This window comes from Amblyomma maculatum, chromosome 2 (genome assembly GCF_055883805.1).
Source record: "Amblyomma maculatum isolate TAMU_Amacu chromosome 2, ASM5588380v1, whole genome shotgun sequence".
Taxonomy (NCBI): domain Eukaryota; kingdom Metazoa; phylum Arthropoda; class Arachnida; order Ixodida; family Ixodidae; genus Amblyomma; species Amblyomma maculatum.
Window position 1 is genome coordinate 106,224,115 of NC_139345.1, and position 18,111 is coordinate 106,242,225.

Sequence of the window (18,111 nt, forward strand, 5' to 3'; positions counted from 1 at the left end):
AAGCGGCTGAGCGGTAACCCGACTCCCGAGTATGAAGGGGATAGCAACGTCGAGATGGACGAAGCCTTCACCGAGCTGGAGCTGGTTGCGGCCATCGATGAAAGTAATCAAGGCAGCGCACCGGGTATTGACGGCATTACATACAAGATGCTAAAAAATATGAGCGACAAAAGCCGAGCTGAACTGGTAAACCTCGCCAACGCGGCCTGGGAGAAGGGTTCGTTACCAAAAGAATGGAAAGAAGCGAAGATACGTTTCATTCCCAAGCCACGGAAACCACCCCACGTCGACAACCTGCGCCCCATCTCCCTCACGTCGTGTGTGGGAAAGGTGGTCGAGCGTATGGTTTTCAAAAGACTACAGAGACATTTGGACGTCACTGATCAGATGCCACCGACTATGTACGGATTCCGAAGGCACCCGAGCACGCAAGACGTCTTGGTGCAACTACACGAGCTAGTTATCAAGAAAGCGAAGCCTCATACGCCAAGAACTATCCTGGCGCTCGATCTTCAGGGAGCCTTCGATAACGTTACACACGAAAGTATCCTCCGTACCCTGCGCCAAACGGGGTGTGGAAAGCGCACCTTCAGGTATGTGCAGGATTTCTTAAGCAACAGAACGGCAACAATCAAAATTGGAGAAGAGAAGTCGAAACCAATAACTCTGGGAGACAGAGGCACCCCGCAAGGGTCGGTTCTTTTGCCGCATCTCTTCAACCTGATTCTCCTCCCTCTCCCGACTTTGCTTCAAGACATAGAGGGCACAGATCACGCTCTTTACGCAGACGATATCACCGTGTGGACGTCGAGGGCGGGGTCGGAGAGTTGGATGGAGGAGACCTTTCAGAGAGTGGCAAAGACCGTGCACGAGTTCGCTCAATCGTGCGGCCTCAGATGCTCGCCCCAGAAGTCGGAGTTACTTGTCATCAAACCAAGAAGAAAGAAAGGAGACCAAGAAAACGTCCGCATTACCATCGACGGCGCGAACATAACACCAACCACGCAAGCACGTATTCTGGGTGTCATCTTCCAGAACAACGGCAAGGCGGGGGCGTCGCTCGCCAAGATCAAGGTTTCAACGGAACAAATTTCGCACATGATCAGAAGAGTAACGAACAGAAAAAGAGGATTCAAGGAGGACGATGCACTGACGCTCGTCCAGGCATTCGTGACGTCACGCATCGTTTACGCGGCGCCATACCTGAAGTTACTCAAGAAAGACAGGGACTAGTTGAACATCATTATACGCAAGGCAACCAAGATGGCGCTGGGCATACCGACGTATTCTTCGACCGACAAGCTTCTAGGCATGGCCAAGCACAACGATGATGAAGAGTTAATAGAAGCTCACTTGTCTAATCAAAGAGTCCGGCTCAGTCAAACTTCGGCGGGACGTCGCGTTCTTGCCAAGTTGGGCTGGCAAGAGGCAGACCGGAAGGGAACGGGACCGTTACCCACGTTGTGGGCGCGTAAAATCGTGAGTAAGCCGCTGCCTCGAAACATGAGGCCGGATCGTAACGACGGCCGCAGAACAAGCTCGCATAGCGGCCTTGACGGATACATTAGAGAAAATAGAAGAAGAGGAACAGGGTGCCACTTTCTTCACAGACGCTTCGTTACCCATGTTTTCATCGAATACCATGCTGGCAGTTACGACGCGGAATATGCTCGTAACCTGCGCCTCTATTGAGACGTCTTTTCCAGAGGTGGCAGAAGAGGCCGCGATAGCGCTTGCACTCGCGCAGCCCAAAGTGGTAAGAATTGTCACCGACTCGCAAAAGGCGTATAACAATTACAGAAAGGGATGGATGTCTCTTGCGGCACTAAGAATTCTCAAAAGTAAACGCGACTTTCCTGAAAGGAAAGTAGAGTTGACATGGACACCGGCTCACTGTGGGCTGGAGGGCAACGAGCTTGCCCACCAGTTCGCCCGAGAGATGGAACACCGGGCAGAGGAAGGTGAGCCACAGTCCATATAAGGAAATTACGAACTATTACAAGACGGAGAGGCGACGTTACCCCGACCCTCACAAATCGCTTACCAGAGAACAGCAAGCGATCTCCAGGCAGATACAGGCAGGATCTTTCCCGCACCCTTACCTTCAACACAAGATGTACCCGGAAAGGTACCAGAAGGAATGTGATTTCTGCAAGACTGAGATAGGCACGCTCCAACATGTCATTGGAGTATGCAACTTCATCAAGGAAATTCCCACACCTCTTACCTGCCCTACTACCCCACCACCCCATCCCTCATCCTCCTTTACCGAGCGATGGGAGACCTTGCTAACCAGCCCCGCCGTAGAAGACCAGCTCGTCCTGATCTCCAGGGGCTAGGCGGCCAGGGATGCATATGGGTCCCGTGAAGAGGGAACCACTCCCATCGACGACGTCTAAGCAGACGTCGCATTTAGCTCGAGCAAATAAAGTTGTTTCTCTCTCTCTCTGCGCGTACGTGACAGCCACGTGATCTCGAACCACGCGACAGCCACTGCGATACCGCGTCTCACTGCGCCGCAGCTAGCTGCCGCTACGCTCGCTTATCCTGCTTCGCCTGGCCACGTGATCGCTAGACCACGTGACTAGCGCGTCAACTGCTCTCGCTAGTCCAGTTGCTTCGACATCCTTAGCGGCGCCATTGAGGGGCCTGGACCTAGTGAGTGCAAGAACGGTCCAATACAGACGCCAGGCTGCGTTTGATCACAGTGCCGACATTAGTCGCCGTGCGGAGCTACTGCAAAAGCAACGTGCTAAACGAGAAGAAAAACCTGAAAAGAAGGAAGTTCACTTGGCCAAATGAAGTATCATCAAAAACGCCGTGCTAGGCTGAGTGCTGCGGCATCTGCGAGTGCGTCACCCGTTAGATTCACCACGTCAGATCAAGTGTATCCATGCTAACAGAGCTTTCGCTCGTATCATTAGGTATAGTGAAGTTACTTGGCTAAATTTTCTTTTGTGTGTTAATTTCCATATGAACACTGTCTGGCACGAATATCTCTCTCCTATCGAATACACGCACAAATGTCGATAAATCAGACAAATATTTGATTCGATTCGGTTCTCTCGCTATTTGATTCGCTTATTAAACTGCCCTATTCGTACTCGATTTGATATAGAGAAGCGCATTCGGTTCGGTTTCGGAAAATAACGTACTTTTCACACATTTTACTTTTTCGGAATAGTAATACATACCAGCGGATGCTACTTCTGTGAAGCAAAACCAGCGCGCAGGCTGATTATTATGTGCTGCAATGCACGGCGACTTTTACGATTATTTGAAAACATCGCAGTCTATAGACTAATTACAGTTTTGGTGCACGTTCACATTTTCCGAAGAAAAACGAACGTGAGACGCCACATGGCGTCATTTTTAATCGCAGAGCAAGGCTTATGAAGTATAGGCCGGAGCGGTCGGATGAGTGGATTAGAAAAAGAGGTTTTCCACCGCGCTTCTGGTCTGAGACAAAGCGGCCACTGCGACGTTGGCGTAAACTATGTGTTTGCATAACTTGATGGCCTTACGTAAGGGCGACTTTACTAGAAAATTGAGTGCGAGTACCTAACTCATACTCTAAAATGTCGGACATATCTGGGCCGCTCATCAATTTGCTCGAAGCTGGTGTAGGGGTCTCGGACGCAGGTAGCACACGAGGTGATCAAGGCACTCGATACATGTCAGATTACGTATTGCCAGTTATAACAAGGAGCTTAGAGTGAGCCTGCCTCCTCCGCACGTTTTGCTCAGCGGCTGAAACGTGGAGGCTAACCAAGAGAGTTCTACTTAAGTTGAGGACAACCCAGAGGGCTATGGAACGGAAAATGGTAGGGGTAACATTAAGAGATAGAAAGCGTGCAGAGTGGGTCAGAGAAATAACTCAAGTTAATGACATTCTAGTGGAAATTAAGAAGAAGAAATGGACATGGGCAGGACATGTAGTGCGAAGAGAGGATAACCGATGGTCGCTGAGGGTAACAAACTGGATTCCAAGGGAAGGAAAGCGTAGCAGGGGGAGGCAGAAAGTTAGGTGGGCGGATGAGATTAAGAAGTTCGCAGGGGTCAAGTGGATGCAGCTAGCACAGAACCGGGTTAAGTGGAGAGATATGGGAGAGGCCTTCGCCCTGCAGTGGGTATAATCAGGCTGATGATGATGATGATGAACATACTACCACACGGCAGCAGCTGCAAACGCGGTCATAGCCAAACCCCTAAACGTATTCCAGTATATTTCCCGACGTAGTAAACCCGTACTGCCAATTGTGCGGCGAGCTGGCAACCTTAGACCCCATTATCTGCATGGTACAGTGCGGATGATATCTCCCTCGCTTGAGAATTAGGAAGTTGTTCTCGTCAGCCGGGACCAGGGCATCCATCCTTGGGCGTCAGCAAGAGCGAAGGGGTCGCAGGCAGACTTCAACAGCCGATTACTTGGAGTGGCTCAGAAGCTCAATATCATTATAAAATAATAATAATAATAATAACAGCGTGAACAACGGAGACAAAGGGTAGAAAAACACAGGACAAGTGCTGACTCTCAACTAAATTTTAATCACAGGAAACACGCATTTAAAAGGGAACAGGCAACAACCGAACAATAAAACCAGAAGGCACGTGCTACAATCTTGTTTTTTTTTTCTTTTTTTTTTTTCCCATTTGGTAAGCCTCGACGATTTCCCTGGTCATCTGATCGGGGTGTTTATACAAAATATCACTCGCTGCAGGCGCGGGAAAATACTTCGAAGCCTGATTTTTGCAACGCACCGGAAGCTTAGACCCTTCCTATCAACGTGGCACAACAGTATACATTTTTTAATATCCCACATGAAGTTGCCTTGCAACTAAGAGGTGTCGCAGTATCATAGTCTGACCAGCATGAAAAGGGGAAGCAGTTCACACAGAATAATGATTTCTGTCTTCATTTCTGCATTAAAGTTGAAATAAAATGTGTTCTGCATGGTTGCCATATGGCCAGGAAAAATGCTATGAAAAGAGAAAAAAAAAAAAAAAACTGTGCTTCTGACCCTTACTTACAGATTAATAAGTTGAATGCCGAAATTGCGTGTATTCACTTTGATACTGGTTGCGAAGATGATCAGACGCGTAGCCGGAAAGGTTTATCTACGTCATGTTCAGAAGCCAAATTTGTTTACAGTTCGATGACACTCTAGTACCTCCTGAGTATATTTAGTATATTTAGTACTGTCTCTGACGGAATATAAAGCGGTCACGTTCAGGATATGTAGAAAGCAAACAAAAATTTGAAGTAAATCATTTGCATGGTGTGATTGCTATATGTAATACAGCTGATACCAAAATGGATATGTTGTGATGAAATCTATAGTTTAAATTAAACGTGGTCCAGCTAAGGAACAGAATAATGAGATTGAATCCTACTAAACTCTGTGGTGTATCTTATCACGCCTTTTCGTGATCACAATCAGCTAAATGTTAAACACGTTTTCCTCACGTAATGCCGTTTTGAAATGTTCACAGGTCACTGCGTTCGTTGGAAGCTTTGCTGCAGAGGTGCATGCACAGCTCTGCAAATGTCTGGAAGCCTGGAGAAAAGAGTTATTCTCACCAGTTCAGCGCCTTTAATTAAGAGCCAAGTGTATTATATCAATATACCTTTATTTTTGTCACATACATCTATGGCACGTACTGGAGACCTGTTGTAAAAGATGTCATCGATGACAGCTTGATAGAGCCGCAGGCCCCCTATACATTTGGCAGTGTAGTAGTGCTGTTTTTCCTTATGGAGCTCTTAATTGGACAGATATATATAGCATGGTTCTTGAAGGAACTATACATAGTACATGTGACATATAGTGAAGCGTAGATGTGCACCGGGAGCGACGAGACACCAAGAGCTATAATTCAGCGCATCAGTCTCCCTCATCGTGTGTTCTGCCTGTCCAGTGCTGTGCATCTTTACGTGCGCATACTGCTCACAAAATTAATTAGTAAAACTGAAATTATTTGCGGAAAAGAGATGCAGTAACTACCCTACTAAAAAAAAAACGACCATGGCCGTACGCTGGATCAAAATCAACACACATCATGGCTGACCTTGGCCCAAGCACGGTCAACAAGGTTGGGTCGAGCTCCTTTTCGGTTACTGGCCTTAGATCGGCCGACCCCATGATGTCCCTATGCAGGCCCGACGTCGGCAAGCGACCTGGCCGACCTATGCCAAAATATGGATGTCAAGGATAGGCCGAGGTTGGGCCAAGGCCGGAAGTCGTTGCAGACGATGTCCACCTTAGCAATGCAAAACGTTGCCAACAAATAAAAAACGCTTGTTCGTGAACAAATTTGCTGACCCTCAGAATATTCTACAAAGCTGAAACAGATACAGTGACTAAGACAACAGATTGCAAGGAGCAAATACCTGGCAGTGGACATAGTTATCACAAGCATTTTCATGAAGACAAGGTCCGTCATGTCAATCATGGGAGAAACACTGCACCAAAGGAACACAACGAAACAAGACGCCATCGCACTGCACACACATAAACCTAAGAGCAACTTTCTGCGAGCTTGTATATCCCCCACATGAGGCGCTCACTTCAAAGACATTAATTCATGACCCTCGCAAGTTGAGAGGTAATTTCATAATTTTTGAATTTGCGATGGTAAAAATAGAAAAATAAGAGGAAATGCTCATGTTATTGATAATTGGTATTTAAGATATTCGCACTGCTCTTTGTGCGAACCTTATGCAAATGCAATAGCTAAATACATGATTGGCCAACCATTATTGGGCAGCCAACTGCGGCTTTGGGTCATGTTTTGGTGCCGACTAATTCCCTACCACTTTCCGACATATGTGGCTGGCTGAAATTATAGCTAACCATGGCCCTATTTTGAGCCATATGGCTGCCGAGAGTTGGATGCCGACTAGTTTCGTACCATTTGCCGATAGTTGCTGGAAGCCTTTGACCAACTATTAACCAGTGTAACTGGCAGCCAACCACGGCCCACTTTTGTACCTCCATTGACTGGCCGAGAATACCGGCTGCCGAGCTCTGCCTAGCCATTTACAGACGGTCGGCCAATTCCAGTATATCTGATTTTCGGTGGACACTTCAAGCATGCCGTGAGGGAAGGGACGAAGTAGCGAAAAGAAGAGATGCTGTAGCACCAGCAACTTTTGCTTTTCGCCTCTACCGAAATGAGTTATACGGGCCCTGTTACACGAACACTTTCGATCCTCCCTGAACTCGATCTGCATTCAACTCAATGCAGATCGAGGTTGTCACACGACAACTTTCAAGGCAATTGCTTCCGGGCCTGCTTGGCTCAAAGCTGCCTCTGCTGCCTCCTCAAGCGCTGTTGAGTTTTCAAGCACATTAGGGAGAAGCGTCGCTACCCTCGACTTTACCCGGTGCACAAGAAAGAAATTTATAAATGGTCATTTAAAACGGCCGTGTAGCACCGGATGCTTGAATCCTTCTTGAAAGCCTCAAAACAGATCGAGTTCAATTATGATAGGAAGTGTTCGTGCGCCAGAGGTATTAATTTAATTTCGTAATCTGTATTTGATTATGTGTATCTGTGCTTCGTAGCTGAACGTTCGTAACCACTGTGCCATCGCGATGGGACAGCTAAGCTACAAGGCACTGTAGCTTAGCATCGCGTGTGGAAAGAGAACGCAAGGGATTCAAGACGCGAGTGCAGCTCGTTGTATTTAGGCATTTGGGCGCTTCAAGACTGAATTAGAGAACCTGGGGACAGGCAGTGCGTCACTTCATGTTTGGTACGGTCGTTTTGCCAGCCTGCACATTTCCACAACTTACCACCTGCTAAGTCTTTGGTTCTTCGGTCTTTCGCTGTCCTTGGTGCTGGGTTCCGCGGGAGCGGGCTGCGAGCTGCAGATGTCGGAGACGATATAGATTGGGCCATCTTCGTACGTATATGTTTCAGTACGCTTTACAGTACTAATGCCGGCACAAAGCAACGAGCGCGTGAAGAAACCACGCGCTTCCAGAAATATGAGGCAGCTTCTTGGCAGTTCTTCTTTTTCCCAGGTTCCACTTCTCCTTTTCTCTTAGACGCAAATAGTAAAGAAGGTCGTTTAATTTAACTCGAGAAATGGTGCCTTTGTGTACACTTATTTATAGCTTAAATGCAGTTCTTTCGGTCCCTTGCTACCTTGAGGTATGCATGCGTTGGCATCGGCTGGCATAACCGTGCTGGCGAGGTCTGTTTTCACCGCCGCGTTAGCCGCGTCTAGCGAATGTTTTCTGTCCATCGCCAACAATGGGATAAGATGGCGGCGCCCACTGACATGTGGTAATGTGGTTATGATGCGGTTGTTTGAGTTGTCGGGAGGAAAAGAAAACGTCCTATAAAAGGCCAATTTGCTTTGGTTTGTCTAGAGCACTGTATCAGCATGTCGCAGCATTCAAAGTTATATGACTCGCTAAACTCTACGAGTCACAGCGGCGTAATAGCTCGCGCATCGCCAGGTGATGCCCCACCGGGTGCCGTGCTGCTGAGCAAAGAAGAGGCTCTTAAGCATCAGCTGGACCTATTCGCCCACTGGAAGCCGAAACGCGACGTGTGAGGTTCTAGTTTTTCCTATCGCATGTTCGCATTGTATGTTAAAAAATCGCGATAAGAGATTTGTCCTTTCGCATGCTTAGTGTATCTTCCGATTTACTTAAAAAAAAAAAAAAAAGACGTGCGCAGCTAGTTTTCTGGCTATATATATATATTGTTCTGCTAAGGACGTAAATCTGAGCCTCAAGGAAATCGGATATGTTTGCAACGCGAAGCGTCAACTGTTGCTCTTCTACTGCAATTCCTCACAGGGGTTGGAGTTAGCCTCGAGATACCAGAACTTATCTCCTTTTTTTTTTTTTTTTTTTTTGACAGATGAATCATTTACGAATTCGTGACAAGTGAAATCAGTGTGCACGAAAGTGATAGATAACCGTAAAATGTTTTTGCATTGATTTGAGTTACATTATCGACTGTTGAAGGGTGCTCAATTCGCTGGAAACTAAGAAATCGCTACACACCGAAAGAAAAAAAAAAATTGCTTTGTATGTACAAAATTGTGTACAAAATGCCAGAATCAGAAAAGCGGGCTTCACTTAGACAATAAAAATTTTTGTCGGCAATTGTGCCGCTCACCTTCCGAATCAAGAGCTTTTGTTTAAATTATGCCTAGTTATGGTCACCAGGTACGCACAAGTTCAGGTATGTTATGACTGTCACTTAGTTCTTGATAGCGAGACACTACATGACTGCACAATGACACCATCATGCTAAGTGTTATCCTTGCCACACAATGTGTACTGCATTTCAAACGTCACTTTTCATTAGGTTTAAATGTGACTTAGTGCAGAAAGAATCTCAGTTATGAGCGAACTAACGTAACAGATGACAATATTCCAGTCGCAGAAATTTTGCTGTAGTGACAAGGGAAATCATGTGACCACAACAGGAGAACTGGAGGATGGCATCGATTTTCACTTATTTTCCCTTTCTCTCTCTTTCCTATTAGGTTGCCTATCACATGTGGTGCTGCAATAGCAGGAGTTGCGGCATCGTTTGGTGGTCTCGTGCTGAATGCAATATTTAGGAAGCATTTCCTCCTGCGGCATGCAGGCTTTTTGTCGACTACCGCACCCACCATTGCCTTGCCTGGAATGTTTGCGTTCATGTTGAGCACGAAGACACTACATGATTTAGTCCTTATGAACAGCCAGTGTGTAATTTGCACACAAATGAAAGCAGTTTGTTGGCAACTCACATTTGGAGTAATCTACCCATCCATCATGGCTCCCGTGGCTTGCATAAACGTTGCTATGCGCTCGTTTACCTACCCAGTGCTTCCTTTTCAAACACACTACAAAGAGATCCTTCGTGAAATTCTCAGTGTTCTGCAAAAGCACCGAGTGAAAGTTGGTGGACTGGCAGCCTTCCAGTGTGTTCTTGCCTTCACACTAAACCACATGCAGATTCGCTCTATATTGAAAGTTCACAGAAAACTGAACGCCGAGCATTTGTAGGCAGGAGTGTAGTAAAGCAAGACATAGAAGTGCTTTAGTGAAATAAGCATGATTGCTTATACTGGAGTGCATTTGAGACTGTCCCAAATATGGTCTGTATCGAAAGCTCACAGAAAGCTTGCAGTTAGTGTTTAAAAGCAGGAGTGTTGTAAAGTAGCACCTCAAAGTGCTCTTGTGAAATAAATATGATTGCTTGCAGTGGAGTCCACATGGGGCTTTCCCATTCTTTATCTGAATCTAGTTGATTCCTGCAGAGTTTGATGCTTATCACACCAGTAACAGATACAGAACTGAGTGGTCTCGTAAGTGTTGTATCGTGTTGGTTGTAGACAAGACAGCAACGCAGCAATTGACTGCTCTTCAGCCTATAGTTTTCACTTCTGCATTCACTCCTTTGCATGTGCACTTAAAACCACATTTCGTCTTTATCACATTTCCATTGTAGCTTAAAATTAAGAATGTTGGCAAATATTTAAAGATCCTCTTATGCATCACATAGTCTGAACCTTGCCGGGAGCTTCTTTTCACATGTGCTTCTGCGGTAGTGCGCTTGCAGCCACACTTTATCACGATAGGCTTGACAACTCATGTCATTTCAAAGCAAGAAAAAGAAGGAAAGAAAAGTTGCTGTGTTGAAGGAATTTCTGCGCCAGTCCTTAAGAATGTTCTATTTATTACTTCCCGTTTATCCGAGACTCATAAAATGCTTAAATGTCTTGCTTCAATGGCTTGACTTTATACGAGTTCTCCAGTAATTTGATAAAGGCATCTCTTAGAAGGACTGTTACAATAGAACTTCCAAATAGTGCAGGCTATGCCAATGCATCCAAGTTTATACCACGTGCATCAGCGGCCGAAATAAACAACCTATTTTCATTGTTCTTAAATTATCAGCATACATAATTCTACAAGGAATTGTTAGATATGACAAGCATTGATAGTGAGAATGAAGTGGTGTGTTGAATTTTTTTATGCACAGGCCTGGTGGTTCAAGGCATGGCAAAAGAGGTGCAGAGGGGCAGCTCTGCACCTCTTTTGCCATGCACCAATATTGACGATTTTGCACATTCAAGTGCTTTGAGAGGACCATTGGTCTAGCTTTGCTTGCTTTGGTAATTTTATTTTGTCTTACTCTAACATTAAGGTTGAGAGAGAGGGCTTTTAATAAAAAATACTTGCTAGTTTTAAATGCTGTCATGGCACTCTGTATCGAAAAGGGCTATCAATAGAAAAGTGCACAGAAAACTTGATACACCTAAGCTCTGCCTTGAAGGGTATGACACGATACTACTGTTAATGGCTCCCATCTGTGGCTCCTTTGCAGTTCCCTGATCACATACATTTCTCTTTGCTTAAATACCCGCCCCTTAGCTTGTGCCTCTATTATTCTTTTAATGAAAGAATGCATTTAATGGCTATATTTTCAACTTCTTTTGTCTGTCACGGTTCCGTCCACCATGACTACAGGACATCCATGGGTGCCGAAGATAGGTTTAGAGGAGTTTAAAAATATTCTTTGTTGTTGCATTCAAATATTGTCAAGCGAAGCAGTACTAACTGCGAATGTGTTTTGCTTTATTACTGCCTACAATAACGACACAGTGAAGGCAAAAGATTGCTGGTCTGGAAGAGCTTTTAGTGCGTGCGCCCCGGTGCCAAGGATTGTTTTTACTGCGCAATACACAGCCGTTCAAACAAGACTCTCAGTGATGGCGCCAGATTGTGTCACTTGTCCGCACAGTGGCCGAAAATCCGGTTATGCAGGAACTGGATGCTCCCCTTATTATCTGCAAGCAACTCCTTGGGGTTGCTTGGTTTGTTGGGTTTAACATCCCAAAGCAACTCAGGCTATGAGAATCGCCGTAGTGGAGGCCTCCGGAAATTTAGACCACCTGGGGTTCTTTAACGTGCACTGACATCGCACAGCACACGGGCGCCTTGCTTTTCGCCTCCATCGAAAAGCGGCCGCCGAGGCCGGGATTCGATCCCACGTCCTTGGGAACAGTAGTCGAGCGCCATAACCACTGTTCCTTGGGGTTGCAATTGTTAGCCTACTTCAAGCCAATACCAGAAGTGCACCTTGCATTGATTACATCTTCGCACAACATGATTGATGTAACCAGTATGAACTGTCTTCGTTGAGTTACCACATGCCGTACTTACTGTCCTGTGCACAAGTCAGCACATATGCATTCGGGTAGTGGAATAATCTAGACATAACATAGATTACACCACTAATTTTTTTAGCGCAGAGTCCTTAACTACCACATCATCCAGCTATCAGACACAAGTGACCGCTCAGCATAGATATATACAAAACCCCGCTTTAACCGAGCTGTATCAATCAATGTGCCTGTGTAGCCAAGATGTAGCCTGCTTGACTCGGCATCCAAGAGCCCTGGAATATTGATTCCTATTCCCCCTTTCCACCTCAAATGAGCAACCAGAGTTGACAGCTCCTCATAACTTTAAGATGCTTGGTATTATGTCATACAATTCATCAACGAATCGGTCCGGCTTGGCCAAGTTGCCTGCCAGTTACTATCTGCCAGAGACTGCGCATTCATTTTTCGCTTGCAATGCAGACAGCGGATTCTTTGCAGACTGTTACCTTTAGTGATGTCATGTTAATGTAGGAATGAACTAAAACAAACAGAGTGCTGAAAACGTAATAAAAATGTACGAGTAGATCGAGGTGTATGCAACATAGTACATCAAAGGGAAATACAAAATGTTGAAGTTCATCAAAAAGTCCAGCATCCTGTAGATTGCATGGTGTTAATGCGAAAGGCATGTGCAGCTCATTAATATCATTTGCATATATATTTTGCGCTCATAACATGCCTCCTTTCTTGCATAGCCATCGGTTGCTTACTCCACTGTGATAAATTTTTGCATTGAGACAACTTCTGGCTCATTTCCCAAGTAATTAGCTTTTACTCCAATTTTAACACATTCGCACTATTACCAACCATCCTTCCTATATTATGCCCATCCAGCTATGCTCAACTGTTCCATTTGTTTTCATTCCACCTTTTGTTTACAGAGATATTGCTTTAGATAGCAAGGTCACCCATTAAGCCACATTTTCACAGGTAAAACTTTCTAAATAGTAATTTGCCATGAGCTCGTTTCATGCAAGGTGGCTACATTTGATGGCCAGAGTGATACAGAGCCACTTCCAAAACTACACTGCTGCAATACTTAGATACATGGTGAAGCTCTACCTCCACAACTACAAGCCACACTGAGGCCACACCTGGCTGCACGTAACCACAGCACCTTGCATTCCGAAGATGCACACCAGCCTCTAGGCCACCGCATTAAATGTGCAAAACTATTTACCATTCTGACACGCAGCCACTCCAGGGCAACTCTCAGTATGCTTGTATCAAAGTTTCAAGAAAGAGGTACTCTAGTGACCCTCAGACTTAGCTGATGTATGAACGCCAAAAGGAATGACAGAATGAGAACTAAAGAGAAGGAAGACAAGCCTTTGACAATTCTTTATATTTACTGTGTTTTATGATGACTAGCGGAATATATCTTGAATGGGGCTAGTGTATTGCAGTTATTGCACACCTTATGCAGCCCTGTTACAATTATAAAATCAGGGACAGCTACCATCTGCTTTTTTTTTCTGCCGCAGAGAAATAGATTATTAGTGTGCACTACACTGCTGTCTCCTGAATAGCTTGTAACTAAATGCATGAACTCCGCTGTTAGAGGAATGAAAAAAAAAAGTGTTAATGGCTCCAGTCCACAGCTCTCGTTGCAGATCATTTGCATACAAGCTCTTTCGTACTCGTTTAATTTGTGCCTATACCACCGAACACACATTCGTTAGTATACAGTCATCAGCTACCACATTTATATGAAAGAAAAGCAGGCATAAAGCCTTGCTAATCAAGCCATACAAACATGCTCACACGGCCTAGGAGTGGCATGACCGGCTCTGGATCACAGTTACATTCTCATCTCGCCCTTCTATCTCAAAGTAGCTGCAAGCTTGGCCATGTCGTGTTCTCATGGTGTCACACAGCCAAATGAACAATACGCACAAGGCCAACTACCACCAATCATAGGCATGCCGGTGATGCTAAAACCCTGTTTGATCACACAGAATGGTTGATGGCTATGCGAATGATATGTCCAAACTAGAATTTATACATGTGCAGCAGCTGGTCGTATGTGAAAGAAAGTGGGCATTGGAAGAGGAGAAAGAGACAAGAAATGTCCGCATGTTTTTATACGAAAGCTGCACTTGAAAGGGCTTCCTCGGCTGAAGAGAGGTGAAAAAACACATTTATCAAGAGAGCCTGTCATTTTATTAATACTGGCACATCCTAATCTTCCACATCATTCCGAGCTTAGCATGGTATGTTTGAACTCTAGAACTGCAAGCACTCTTTTGATTCACTCCTGTACTGGGCACCGAAGACAAGCTCTATGAATCTCTAAAGAACTTCTGACCAAATTTATGAATGGAGATCGCACAATGATACAATGTTCTCACAATGAAGCAGCGTCAAAGGGGGCCTCCTCCTCACGAGCTCATTCTTCTTGGAAACACCATTACAAAAATGCAAAATATAGGCAAACTAGCACACAAGTTATGCATTTGTGAAATTGCGCCACCCAGTTCCTGTTACAAGATGGCTCTCATAAAAAAAAAAAAAAAAAAGAAGTAGTCCATATTTAAATGGCTTGCTGCTAACAAACATGCAAATAACTGTGCAAGATGGAAGCCAAGCCAGTACACAGGGCTACAAGATTTTTCAAGCACCTTCCAATACTTCATCACAGCCACCTTGAATTCCACATATTCCTCAGCTTTCAAAGAACAGGCAGCGCCGAATTCATAAGTCAAACGAACTGAGATTTCACACATTCCCTTGCAGCAGCAATGCTTGAATAACCATGTAACGAGTCAGTACCAAACACCCAGCATTGAAAACACTGCTGGTGAGTAGCGGTGTAGTAACAGCGGAGAGTCTTCAAAATCACATGTGGAGAGAAATAACTCTCAATGTGAAGTTATGAGATGTGGCAAAAGTCCTGTGCAGGCCTCGTAAAAACATCTCATATAAAAAAAAAAGGGGGGGGGGGGGGGGGAAAGGAAGAAAACTGACATCAAAGAGGAGGCCCCCTTGAGTCTTCCACTTCCTAGACCCTCTTTTCTACGACCCTTCTGCGCAATTCCCAGAATCGCGAATTAAACAAAACAGGCGCATTTGAAGTCAACAGCACGTGCACATTTCAACATATGTGTGCTATCCTCTGAATCTGCATTTCACACCTCTTTACAATTGTTAGAGATGACCTAGTAATTATGAACATTGAAATATTATATATATGTATATATATAGCATGCCTTCCCTTGCCAGACAGCAGCAACATGTACCGGTGCATCACTCAAATTGCCTACAAGAAAAAGAAAAAAGCACTGCTATAGAGATGTGCATATCAGAGATATCGAAACACTCTTACGTGGTTGACTTTTTTTTATCACTTTTACCTTTTCCAGTTTTTTTTTTTTCCATTTTTGTTTTAAACGTCACCTCAAGACATTGCAAATAACTTTGAAGTACTGCGTGTTGGTGTGTTTTGAGGACACTTCTTGCCCAAGGAAAAGTAAAGCCAACGTCTGCACAACTACAAGGCCTGTAGCAATGTCACTCTCCTGTCCATAAGCACACACTTCACAAGAGAAAAAGAGAGTAGGCAATGTTCCCGTTTTCTTTTTTTCCCCCAGAACCAGTAGGGCTGTGTCACCATTCTCGTGTGATGAAAGTTCACAAGCAGCTGCAAAATTCACAAGCAGCTGCAAAGAGACATGCTAGAAGGTGGCGGCATTGCAAGAAAGTTCACAGTGAGTTAGTTTCATGGAGAACGGGACTGGCTGCAGGAAAAGAAGCCAGCCATTTAGTCCTTTCAACAACGCCATTTCCTTCTGCATGCTACTCGCTCAAACCTAGCATGAGGCAACAGCCTGCCAGCAGCAAGTGCAACAACACTACGAAGTCCCAAGCACAATCGAAAGGAAACATAATCGATAGTAGATGCAGAATACTGAAGGCTTCACTTTAGACGCTACCTAACAGTCCTTAGGGTCCACCCCCAAAAATGACTTCATTACGCCTTCTAATGGCTTCAGCTAAGTGATGGAGTTTGCAAACTGAACACAGTTGGAGTGAAGAACAGACAGAATACAACGAAGGAATTCCTTCACAAATGTTATGATCACGACAAACAGGAAAAAAGAAATATATAGGAGCCTTCAGATGTATTCTCTTCCAAGAGTGATACTCTCATATGCCATCTAGAATCAGGTCGGTCAATGTTGCTGCAGGCAGCTCACACTGTGCTCCTGAAGTGAAAGGAGCACAGCTGGCAGTGAGTCGCAATTTGTTTCACTCCAAATGCTCCAATGTGCAGGGTATGAGTTCAAGAAGCGTGGAGGCTGCAGTTGCCAGTCTTTAGCTTGACAAAATAAATGACCTCTAACAGCCAACTATGCTCTCATACCCTTCACATTGAAGCATTTCAACATCAAATGTGGTATACTACCACAGATAAAAAAAAGAACACTTTGAAATATAACTAACCTAGTATCTCGGTAAAAGTACACCTTGCAGCATTATTTATTTTTATTTATTTTTTTGCCTAGCAGACTGTGCTCAAATAAGCAACAAAAAGAAAGGACTGCCGTGTATGGATGCTTGTTTCCTCTCTCTGGGCTGAGCTGCCCTAAAGCTTTGAAGAGGCTTGAAAGATGTGGCTGACTTCCACAGGTGTAGCTGAACCTATTTCCATGTGTGTGGGTGATAGAACCGAGGCTCTCCTTTCTCCTGTCAGACCATCCCCATTCACATACGTCCGGCCTGAAAACCTCATGAAAAAGCACTTGGACACTTAGAAAAAATAATTATGGCTCATGTATGTTCAATCTGGCAGTGTGTTCTCAACGTCTCCTCAAAGGTGCAACTGACATGGGAAGTTTATACGAAGCCAGCCGAGCTTTCTTGAAAGCACAGGCACTAAGGGAGCTCCCAAGCACAGCAAAGTGGGCTGCAGTGTGCTACCAGAAACACTTAGCCTTAAGCCACATCACAAGAGGATTGACCACCGAGGTTGTGCTAAGTACTGCAAGGGCTGGGAGTGCACACAGCATCATTTTGTCTTTTTCGAACACATGAGCAAGCTCCAGGCAAACAGCTTGGCCATTCAATGCTGCCTCAAGGCCCGGCTGAGAAGTAGTACTCAGCGCCAAGCCATGGGTCATGGTTAACAGCGGTTAACGCAAGAGAATGGAACAAACTGAAGCAATGCACCATCGTGCAGTTTTCTCTTCTTGTCAGAAAATTCAGAAACGGAGGGCAATTCGCATCTCGGGTAAATGGCATTACCGTGAGAAGGGTAAAAGGGAGAGTTGTGAAACACGTAGTCATCAACTGGTGCGAGCAGCAAGCCTCCCCAATACTCAGTGCATTTTACGGTGGCCTTCGAGGAGCAGCCAACTTCAGCCACTCCTCAAATGACACTGCTCTTTCATCAATTGCTCAAAGAACATAGTAAAAAGGAAACAGAGATGAAAGCGGTGAAAACTCTGAGCAAACAATGGCGGCCTAGAGACATGGGGAGAGAGAACTAAAAGCAAGCCTTTCTGCTTGACAGCCGACCATGGCTCTGTCCAGCACCATTGCACGCGATGTGCTTTTGACCATCAATTGACACCGCCTTTGCGGTGATCACTCCGACCAAACGCACCAGAAAAATGGGCACAGCCAGAATGCAGGAGCACAAAACTAGGGCGCTAGCTATCGCACGATGCTGGTATAGTTAATAGGCAACAAGACGAGCACAGAGAAAGCTACTTGAGAGAGAGACAGTTCATGCACAGCTGCAAAATAAATGCAGCCACTTCCAAGATCTTACACACTTCCATGCAGTGCTTGGTCCTTGTGAATGTTGGTGTGCCTAGCATGGTGAAGAAAGGCCTGCCATGACCTCAGAAATTGCTGGCCACTTCAAGTGAAGCCATCCATTCATATCTGTCGACGTTCCACGTCTGCATCCTATGACCCAA

The 18,111-nt window shown here is 45.1% G+C and overlaps 1 protein-coding gene across 1 annotated transcript; it reads left to right on the forward strand.

Annotated features, from left to right (window-relative positions):
* The first annotated feature begins 8,255 nt into the window (after positions 1-8,255).
* Positions 8,256-10,225, forward strand: LOC146199485 (transmembrane protein 126). Its single transcript, XM_084594977.1, has 2 exons — positions 8,256-8,565; positions 9,515-10,225. The coding sequence occupies exons 1-2, from the start codon at positions 8,396-8,398 to the stop codon at positions 10,020-10,022; spliced, it is 678 nt and encodes a 225-aa protein (XP_084451103.1). The 5' UTR covers positions 8,256-8,395; the 3' UTR covers positions 10,023-10,225.
* Positions 10,226-18,111: the final 7,886 nt, after the last annotated feature.

Coding starts and splice junctions, on each gene's coding strand:
- LOC146199485 (XM_084594977.1), top strand. CDS start 8,396: ATGTCGCAGCATTCAAAGTTATATGACTCGCTAAACTCTACGAGTCAC. Junction 8,566..9,514: donor TGGAAGCCGAAACGCGACGT/GTGAGGTTCTAG, acceptor CTTTCCTATTAG/GTTGCCTATCACATGTGGTG.